Raw genomic sequence first — 11,441 nt, 5'->3', positions numbered from 1 at the left:
CATTTGTTACTTCAATAAACTGCATCATTGTATGTAGAATTCTGAGAGAGAATGAAAGTGGAATTTTTTAAATTTTCTTTATTAAGAAATTTTCCACTCACTCTAAATACCACCCACAGATCCCACCTTCTCCATCCTCCCACCCTCCAGCCCTCTCTCCCAAGCCACTCCACATCCCCACATCCCCCAAATCAAGGTCTCCCATGGGGGTTCAGCAGAGCCCGGCACACTGAGCCTAGGCAGGTACAAGCCCCTTCCCACTGCAACAAGGCTGTGCAAGGCCTCATACCACAGGCACCAGATTCCCAAAAGCCTGCCCATGCTTCAGGGATGGATCCCGATCTCCCTGCCTGGGTTCCCCCCAAAACATTTCGATCCAAACAACCATCTTCCATATCCAGAGGGCCTAGTCCAGTCCCATGGGGGTTCTACAGCCACTAGTCTATAGTTCATGGGCTTCCTCTAGTGTGGCCAGTCATCTCTGCAAGTCTTCCCATCATGATGTCGACATCCCTCACCTGAAGAATCCTTCCTCTCTCTCATCGATTGGATCCCTGGAACTCAGCCTGGTGCCTAGCCATGGATCTCTACATCTGCCTCCATCAGTCACTGGACAAAGGCTCTATGATGACAGTTAGGGTATTCACTACACTGGGACACCAGAGAAGACCAGACCAGGCACCCTCTGGACCACTGCCAGCAGTCCAAGGTGTGGTCATCTTTGTGGATTCTTAAGAGGCTCCCCAGCACCCTGCCTCTTCCTATTCCCATGATGTCCTCATCTATCATGGTATCTCCCTCCCTGCCCTCCCACTCTGTCCCTGTTCCAGCTTGTCCCTCCAATTTCCCTATGTTCTCATCCCCCACTCCTCGCCTTCTGCCACCCCACCCCCAAACCCAGTCCACTCATGTAGATCTCATCCACTTCTTCTCTGGGTCATCCATGTATCCCTCCTAGGGTCTTTCCTTGTTAGCTAGCCTCTCTGGAGCTGTGGGTTGCAGTCTGGCCATCCCTCCCCTCACATCTAGTATCCACTTTTGAGTGAGTACATACTATGTTTGTCCTTCTGAGTCTGGGTTACCTCACACAGGATGATATTTTCTAGTTCCATCCATTTGCCTGCAAATTTCATGATATCATTGTTTTTTACAGCTGAGTAGTACTCCATTGTGTATATGTGCCAAAAGTGGAAATTATTAAAGGGAAAAAACTGACTGCTAATAAATTAAGATTATATGATTTACTTGAGTAAAAGAGAAAATTCTTCTAACAATAATTAGTAAATTTGCTTAGTTAAATTCTTCCCATTGAAGATATAACATATCCATATATTTACGTACTTACCGTCAAGACCAGGAGGGAAAAACCTGATATAGGTTCCCTTTAGCCTGAGTGATCTAAAGAGTTTCATTTTCAGTCTTCAAGCACTGGAATTACAACCAACTCATCCATCAACTGCTCTTTCCCAAACTGATTTAAGACTAAAGAGAAAAGATCAGAATGAAAAGGGCATTTCCCTCCTCATTTGAACCTTCAGAGCAACAAGGGAAATTTTGAAATGAACTCTCCTACAAATATCCCCTGAGGGGTACTAACTGAATAAATGACACATTATCTTTAATACTACTGAAATTTTTGTCTGGTGGTACAGCGACATAAGACTTCTAGATGTGCCCTAGTCAAAGATCTCACAGTTGTGGTTAAGATATTGATCAGTGGAAGAGTACTTGCCTAGCATGCAAGAGGGCATGAATATTATTCCTCAAATACAAACTGCAAAGATATTCAAAATGTATATGTAAAAGATCTCATGACCCTTTTGTTTCTGAGTATAATATCATCCAGGGCTTTGTAGTTAAATCCTTGTGATTTCTGCTACCTCCACACGAATCACCTAAGGACGATGTGGAATCTCATCTCTATGGTTCCCTCATTTCTAGGTGGGCAGTTTACACATGACCCTACAATGTAGACATTGGACACATAGAGAAGCCAATTCCAACCCCCACTGCCAACCACACCAACTACAGCCAGCCAGCAATAGGATGGCTAGGGACTGGTTGGACTGGTTCTTCTGGGGCACACTGGAGTTGGAAGGCCCTGCCCCATTTCTGAATGGAGGACAAGTGGAACCACACAACAGACTCCTATCTCCAGGCCATCATGAACCCCAAGAGCGCCATGGTGCACACTCAGGACTCTTCAGAGCTTGCTTTCAGCCCCAAACTGGTCCTGGCCCAGAACACTCAGGAGCTAATAAATGCCTTGTCAGAAAAAAAAAAAATCCTTGTGATTTCTAAGCCTAAAGTGTACTGTACTAGTAGACGGGTGCAAAAATGTGCTCTTCACCTTTCAATACTGACAAAACATACATATGATTTTAGAAACTTATAGAATAAATTATGCATTCTACCCTGAAAGGATGATGAGTTAATCATCCTGCACTATATTTACTTCTGAAATTTCCTTGATATTTAACTTAATTTTAAATAGTGTTAAATAATTTTAATGCTACACTGTCCTCACCATTAGGTAGTTTTTTTTTTAATGTTATTTTAGTTGTTGTAGCCATTGAAGTTTTTAAATACTGTGGGCCAAATCCAGGGCCCCATGCATGTAAGCAAATGCTCTGCAAATGAGCTGGTCCTCTCTGTAGTTGTAAACCTCAAGTATCCTAAGGTTAACTTCCATAACAAATACAGATTCTACTTAGGCAAACATCCTTTTCTTCAAAGTTTTTCTCAGTGCAATATGGACATCCTTATTCCTTATACTGTAGATAAAAGGATTCATCATTGGGCCCACAATAGTATAAAAAATGGTAGATACTTTATCTTCATCCACAGATGCACTAGAAGGCTTAAGATACATGAATGCTGCTGCACCAAAGAAAAAAGAAACAGCTATTACATGGGAGCCACAGGTACTGAAGGCTTTTGACCTACCCTCTGCAGAGTGGATGCGAAGGATGTTGGAAAGGATCAAGGTGTAAGAAATAAAGATAGTCAGGCTGGGCACTGTTACATTGATACCCACAACAATGAAAACCAACAACTCATTGATGGTAGTACTTGTGCAGGAGAGCTTCAGGAGAGGAAGTATGTCACATACATACTGATTGATGATGTTGCCATCACAGAAGACAAGTCTCAGCATGCTGCCAGTATGGGCCATGGCTTCCACAAACCCCATCACATACACACCCATCATCATCAAGTGGCAGACCTGATGGGACATGGTGACCTGGTAAAGCAGGGGTTTACAGATGGCAGCATATCTGTCATAGGCCATGGCTGTCAAAATGTAGCATTCATCAATCACAAAGAAGCAGAAGAAAAAGAGCTGAGTCATGCACTCAGCATGGGAGATGATGTTCTGCTTCACAAAACTCACCAGCATTCTGGGAGTTATGACAGAGGAGTAGCAGAGGTCTGTGAAGGCAAGGTTGAAGAGAAAGTAGTACATGGGGGTGTGCAAGTGAGGGTTCAAAATAATCAGAACCATCAAGCCCAGATTCCCCACCATGGAGACCACATAGATTCCCAAGAAGAGGAAGAAGAGAGGCAGCTGGAGCTCTGGCTGCTGTGTCAAGCCCAGCAGGATGAACTCCTTCACGGAAGAGCCATTTCGTGAGGCCATTCTTCTCAGGATCATATCTGTGAGAACAGTAACATTAAAATGAAATCCCAGCCTTCTCCAACCTACCCCATTAAAATGAAACTAAGAACCAGAATCAAATGATAAAATGAAGCACACACTTCTCTGTGCCTCCGTTTTTTACAATTTTGGAGTTCATTTATAGAAATAACCACAAATAAATGGAAGGCCATTTCCTTGAGAATAATATTCAGGTCACCAATGACTACTCTGGCCTCTGTAGCATCACTGGTCTTCTATCTTGACAATCCACCTCCCTATTCAGGCTCAGTGGTCATCTCAAAAGGGAAGAGACAAGGCACATTAACAACTTGCTGGATTGCTCAAAGGTGATTTAGAAGGAAAAATCATGCATCCAATTCATTGCTTACCTTTGTGCATGGGGAACTCACAAGTCACCTTAGTAACTTTCCTGCTCTGCTCTCACAGAGGGGCAAGTACACATGTCACAGATGAGCTGTAAGGTGGATAGCCTAGAAACAATGTTGTTTTCTCTTGTTACTAGGTTTGCCTTTTTCTTGGTGAGGGTAATTCATTTTGGACTGGGTAATCCAGAACCCTCATTCTTCTTAATTCTGGAAAGCCATGAGCTGTAGTTCATGATTTCCAGTGGTGACTTTTCCCAGAATGTCTTCTCTATCCCAGAGGTTGCTAAATAATATCTAGTGATGTCACAAGAGTCACCTGGTAATGACCCAAGAGGGTTTTATGAGTTTGTAATCTTAGAGACCTAATTAAAAATTGAAAAGTTTATGTTTACCAGGCATTTTCCCCTAGAGATCAGGCTTTGTTGCCATGGTGCTTACAAACTAGTTCAAGAATAATGACATTGGCTGATTGGAGGTAGACACTTTTGTTTTGTTTTGTTGTTATTGTATGAAAATTTTATACACATACACAATGTGTTTTGATGTAGTTCATCCTTCATTTTTTTTCTCCTCTGATTTTCTTCATCCTCTGACCACTATTCCTTCCTAGCTTCATCTCTTCTTTTCAATTTCTTTAACCCACTGACTCCACTTGTCACTACCTGTGTTATATGAGTATAGAGTCATCATCTACTTGAGAGTAGGTAGCCTCTTAGGGGCTGCATCCTAGAAACTAACCATGTTGCTCACACTAGTCATCAGCTGCCCCCTTACATTCTTGGATATTTTTTCAGGCTTGATTTTACAGGGATTTTATGCATACTGTTATAACCATTGTGAGGTCTGTGTGCACATCCTGAAAACATTGTTTTGATGTAGTCATCCATCACTTGTGCTGTTACAAGCTTTCCAACCCTGCTTTCTTTAGATCCCTGTGCCTTGGGAAAAGGGGTATGCTGTGGAGGTCCCATTTTGAAATGAGCATTCACAGTCTCTGATTCTCTACCTGTTGGGAAGCTGTAGATATGTGTTAATCACCATCTACTGATAAAAGAAACATCTCTGTTGAAGGTAGAGATATACACTAATCTATGGGTATAAGGGAAAGTCATTAGGAGTCAGTTTTCTAGTATATCCATAGCAGAATAACAGTTGTAAGTACTTCCTTCAGGCCTATGACCTTTCTAGCCTCAGTGGTTAGCTTCAAGAACCATGCTAGAAATGAGTTTGTCTGTGGAGCAAGCCTGAAATCCAATCCAAAAACGGTTGTTGTTTGATTATTCCTACACTTAGGACAATATTGTACAAGTGGATTTATCCTGTTAGGTTAGTCATTTTGTAGCTCTCATGATTCAAACCTTGGTGAAATTGATTATTGCATTTCTCATTTGATAGCATGTACAGACATTTGTCACTGTAAAAGCTAAACAATACCAGGTTCCCCTCCCAACTTCTTACATAAGACAAGACCAACTTTCAAATAATGATACATACTGCTATCTCTTTAACCACACAGAACAGTTGAGAGACAGCTATCAGGAAAGGATTAGTTTCTCACCAGGCTTTGAATAATGCTGAGAGAAATTAATGCTTATGAAGACTTTATATAATGCAAGTAAAATTATCACATCCCTTTTCAGGTCTGTGTGTTTGAGTTAATTGGTTTGGAATTTGGAATTCGGAATTGTATGTAAGTGGACATAATCTAAATCCATTTTTTTCTTGTAAAAATTACCAATGAATAAAAGATGAGAGTACAAAAAGTGGACATATGTAGACATAGAAATGTTTTTCTTAATTCTGCTAGACAATAGGCTACTAGAGAGATACAAGCTTTAATTCTCCATATTATGACATGAATATATGGTGTCTTCTGCAATATGCTCTAATCATCAAGTTTGGGGATAATCAAGGGTAGTGACAATAGCCTGTAATATCTGGGGATATGTGTGGCACAACTGGATAACAACAAATGAGCTAGCTCATTCCTAGTTCTAGTTTTTATTTGATAGCTTATGGTGTCTAGTATGAATGCTGTCTCCAAATGATGAGGAGTATCAATTTAAACTCATTTTAGACATGAAAATATTTTAAGAACTTGTACAGTAGTAGTTTACACATGACTTTCTCAAAAGTCTTTAGTGTTACTTATCCCTCCTCAAAGTCCCTCCTCTACTCTGCCCCCCATCTCCTGCCTGACCCAATGCTTCCTGCCCTGGTATTCCCCATTCTTCCTTCACATCACCTGTGCTCCAGTGTTGCCTACATTTTATTCCTGCCCATTTGGAAAGTCTCCAAAGAGAAGAGCATGAAAACCTGTCCTGTATACTATAGATTCTCCATACTTTCCATCACTAGATGAAATCTTATACTCTTATTTATAATATCTGCTTTCATACATATCATACATGCTTCTTAATCTAAGTCCATAACATCAAAGGCCATTTTCTTCAGAGCTACTTCTGAAGCACTTAACACAATTAAACCTGACATATGCAGGATTGCTCTATAAATACATAGAGGAATGAATAAATTAGTATCCATTCCTAGTTCTCTACGAATACATACTGGATATTATACAGAATATTTGTCGCACAGTCAAAAACTTATATAGTGCTAATGCTTTTACTTATAGAAAAGAATGTGGGCAGGGTGACAACCATAAAGCATGTAAGACCATCAAAAGGAACACCAGATGAGATTTACTAATTTCCAAGAAAACAAAAAACCTATAGCTTCCATCCCTGAACGTCACTCTGACTTGCTGAAAATACCCAATGTCTTTTCCCACACCTTTAGCATACACTCAGATCAGAGAAAAGTCAGTAATAATGCATTATAATAAGGTCTGAAATGCCAAAATCAAAGTTCTCTTCCTTTTGGAATGCCATTGGGAGCCATTAAATTTTGTGGCACAAAATTAAAACAATTTCAGTACTCAGAAAAATTAATATGGCCAGAGAGTACAAGGGAAAATGACCAGCTGTAGGGAGAGGAAAGCAAGGTGAGCTGTAGAGGCAATTACAGCAGGCAATGAGTAGGAACAGAAAGCAAAAAGGAAAATTATTTCAGACTCCCCAAAATTACTAAGGGACCCAAAATTCCTTAGGGCAAACTTGAAATGTGTCTGTCCCACAGGACATTCCTTGAGGTCCCACAGTGATCAGGATTTGGTGATTTGTTGGGGTCCTCTTTCCCTCTTGGCCTGCCAGACATCAATCCAAGAGGAAAAAGAGGCAGATGTACAACAGAAAGCTTTATATGCAGTCCATGAACACCAACAGAGATAGTCCTCCAGGAGACAGATTTCTGTGAATCAGTTCAACTTTATTCCAGAGGATAAGGAATGTATAGGACTGGGGAGCCCGGGAGACAAACCCTAATTTGCATTTGTGGCACAGTCCTATCACAAGACTTTGTATGTGGCAGTGGGATCCTATAGAGGAGCTCCTAGCACAAATGTTCTTAGCAAGAATCTGTGCCAAGGGTCAAGCTAAAGATGAATCAGGCATCTGGTTTAGAGACAGTTTTTAGATAAAGTCAGTCTTCCAGGTCCAGGGACATCCTCCAGTAAGGATAAGCAGAGAGCAGGAAGCCTTGCTGGGGAGGGAGGGAAAGAGAAAGGGAGGGAGGGAGTTTCCGTATTGCAGAGCTCTAGAGAAAGCTGCCAGGCTATGGCAGACTGCAACCTCTACCAGCCAGCAATGCCTTCCAACAATGAATCATTAAAATATATTGGATATAAAATGCTAAGAACTTTTTCTTTGGTTAGTTTTGTTTTGATTTTCTTTTTCATTAATTTCTTTCCTCCAGTCTATGAAAATTACTTTCCAGCACTGTGAAATCATTAATCAAAATCATTAATTATCAAAGACTCACACATATAAACAATGAGCTTCCATCTCACCCCATTCAAAATGGCAGCTACCAAGACAACAGATAACAGCAATGCTGAGGAGGATTTGATTAAAAGGAATTTTTGTATACTGCTGGTGGGAAAGTAAATCCTAAAAATAGATCTACCAAATGATCCAGCCCTACCACTGTTTGTTATTCACCCAAATCTCCAAGTCAATATACTTTAGAGACACTATTTTAAAAAGCTGAATAATGGAAGCCATCTAGGTATCTAACAACCAAAAATGATAAAGATAAAGTTTATATACATAGTAGATTGTTTCAACTATAATGAAGACTGAAGTTTTCATTTGTAGGAAAACTGCATACATCACATGGTGATTTTACTGAGTAAATTACTAAGTATAAGTAAAACAAACATATATTTTCTCAAATTTGTGGGTCCTAGACTTTATTGGTAAATAAAATTGTGTCTTATCAATGACAATGTTATATTGTAGTGGGTAGCTATTCTGTCCATGACCTTGAAGCACTGCCCCTAGAGATGCAGCAGGTAACTGCTCCGCCTGCCTATGACCTTGAAGTACATGCCCCTGGGCCATGGACTGTCAAATCCTTAAGACTTGGGATGCATGTAGGCTCTCTCTTTCTCCTTCTCATGGTTTTGGATGCTGAGACAGACCAGGTAGAAGGACAGCGTGGACCATAGCATAGCTTTCTAGGACCATATGATAAATCTCTCATATTGTAGTGAGTTTTCATTCCCTAATAAATTCCTGGCCTTTTAAACAGTCTCCATGGATTTCTCGTTATATCTGATGCACTGTCCCCTTGGATGGGCCATCCTCAGCTCTTATTCATGCAGATAAACTGCCATGTGAGAGCTAGCCTCTTACCCCGACTGCTAAGACCCTGCCTCCCAAGCCATGGGTCTGTGTTCTGAGCCCCAGGGCAGATTTGCACTACCTTTAAGTTCTGGTCTCCACACATGCTTTCCCCAGCCAGGGTGCATTCCGCAGATCTTCCTTTAGAATGCACTCTTGGTGTCCCAGTTTGAGCCTTGCTAACTTCCACTTGTGCGTTCACCACCTGCCTGTGGGCAGACTCCTGCAGACCAAGTCAGGTGACCACACCCAGCCAAGTTGGTAGCAGCAGCTTAAAGGGCAGTGGCAGACACAGTGGGAGGCAGCTGTGCTGCCAGCAGTTAGCCCCATAGGCCTATACTCCCTAACTGCCAGTCCTGTGGTCTCAGACACTAGCAACTAATTGGCCATCCTTTCGAGGTCAGAGCTATGTGCTAGCGTACAGTGGGCAAGACAGCATGAACACAAAGGACAGAGAACGCTAACAGGAAGCTCCTTCTTCGTTAAATCTGTTCCGTGTTGCTGTTTAAGGCCATACAGGTAAACGTCTTTGGAACATGCTTCAGGATCTGCTTCAGTGCTACACCTGCGACACCTGCTGGTCAAAGGTCGCTACTACACCCAAAAAACATTTCAAGAACTGGGACATCTGTAACACCTAAGACAATTAATTAGGACCAGGTCTCAAGGCTTTCATCTGAGGTAAATTACTCAATAATTTTACACCTTAAACTGATTAATAAATGAACAAATTAATAAAATTTTCTTTACAAATTTTGAATATTTCTCAAAAAATGGCAGATAATATCACCACTCAGGAAATTTAAAACCTTTTTGTTTTTACTAGGAATGAAATTTTACAAGACATATACGACCTTCCCGGGACATATACAGTTTTTGCCATATTTGCAATTAGCATAATGATTCATATCATCTCATTGAAAAATTGGCTTAATAACACCAAAAATGAGACATTAATGGGACTGATACAGTCTTTGCAAAATGATAATGAGGACCTAGACAAATGGATTCTTTCTCTGGAATCTGCTAACTTACCACAAGAACTTCAGCGCACTTGGACAAACAAATTTAATTCTATTGATAATAGATATGAGACTTTGCAAAGTAGTAATGAGGACTTAAATAAATGAATTCTTTCTCTGGAATCTACTAATTTACCAACTTACCACAAGAACTTCAATCTACTAATAATAACTGGACAACCAAATTTAATTCTATTGATAATAAATATGAATACTTAATGGATAAAACAATAAATCTTCAAAGCAATCTTAATACTATTCAGATAATTTGTAAGGAGAAAAGATCATCACTGAATGATAGAATAAAGTCTTTGGAATCCCATGTTTCTGATGAGCATATAAAATTGTATGATTCCATGAAATTTCTAGAATACTTTGCAACAGAGAAGGTTCAAACACTGCAACAGGTGGTAGTTAATCGATTTCAGTTAATCTCATATGAATGAAACCTATTCATATGAGAGATTTAAAAAACATTAAGGAAGCAGTAATCACCTATGGTATACATTCAACATATGTAAAATAGATGTTAAATACACGGTCTTCTAGAAATAGAATCATACCAAATGACTGGGATCAGTTAATCTCAGCTGTATTAGTGTACAGCAAGCAGTTACAATAGAAAAGCTGGCTTAGAGAAGAGGCTAAGGCCTTTGAATAGCAAGGTAAGATTAGGAGTTTTGAGATCTCCCAAGTTGAAATTCTTGATGAAGGCTGTTTCACTGTTATAAATGTACAATCTAGCTTTGATGAGCATACATTATCCCTATGACATACAGCAGCATTAAATGCTTGGGAAAAAATTCAAAACCAGGGAAACCAACTGAGATATATGTAAAGGTTTTCCAGGGGTCCAACTGATTTTTTACAAAGACTGACCAAAATTGTACACAAGGCAGTATCAGACCAAGAATTAACACTAGTATTAACTCAGTCTTTGGCTTTTGATAATGCTAATACAGGATACAAAAACTTACTATGCCTTTAAAGCTCAGATTATCACCTTTAGAGGAATGGATTCAATATACAAATGGTACTGAGGCTTGATTAGAAGAGGCAATTTCCAAAGTTGAAAGGAGACATCAAATACCAAATGTTTTAACTGTGCTACATCAGGTCATATAGTAAGAAATTGTACACAGGGTGCTCCTAGAAGCAATGCTTCTTCTAGAAATAACCCAAAAAGGAGATTTCAACCTTGTGGATTATGGAGAAGATGTAGCAAAAGTCAACATTGGACCAATGAATACAGATCAACAAGAGACATATGAGGCAACCCTTTACCAGCAAGAAATGCCTTGGGGGACTTGTCAAAAGCCCCTAAATCAAATGTGGTACAAACATTTCCAGCCACTGTATAGGAAATTCCTCCCCAGGACAATTAAATAACCCAGTATCTAATGTAAAGAATGATACTGCACTAGAGGATAGAAGAGCTATGATAGATGGATCAAGAATTCAAAAAAAACACCATAAAATGAATATTTTGGCAGACTTCCATAAATGAACAAAGATCAAAGCTTAAAGTACAAATTAATAGCATTGTTCTAGAAGGTCTGGTAGACTTAGATGTGGATGTGACTATAATTACATCAAAATTATGAATACAAATTGACCTCTTAAAGAGGTAGATGTCCAATTTCTAGGGATT

General features: G+C 39.9%; 1 protein-coding gene across 1 annotated transcript; it reads right to left on the bottom strand.

Annotated features, from left to right (window-relative positions):
- Positions 1 to 2,710: 2,710 nt before the first annotated feature.
- LOC128103425 (olfactory receptor 145-like) lies at positions 2,711 to 3,655 on the bottom strand. Its single transcript, XM_052727824.1, has one exon. It carries the CDS (start codon positions 3,653 to 3,655, stop codon positions 2,711 to 2,713), a length of 945 nt encoding a protein of 314 aa, XP_052583784.1.
- Positions 3,656 to 11,441: the final 7,786 nt, after the last annotated feature.

The sequence above is a fragment of the Peromyscus californicus genome, unplaced genomic scaffold (assembly GCF_007827085.1).
Source record: "Peromyscus californicus insignis strain IS unplaced genomic scaffold, ASM782708v3 Scaffold_11__1_contigs__length_118956290, whole genome shotgun sequence".
NCBI classification, from domain to species: domain Eukaryota; kingdom Metazoa; phylum Chordata; class Mammalia; order Rodentia; family Cricetidae; genus Peromyscus; species Peromyscus californicus.
This window is presented reverse-complemented; position numbering and strand designations above follow the sequence as displayed.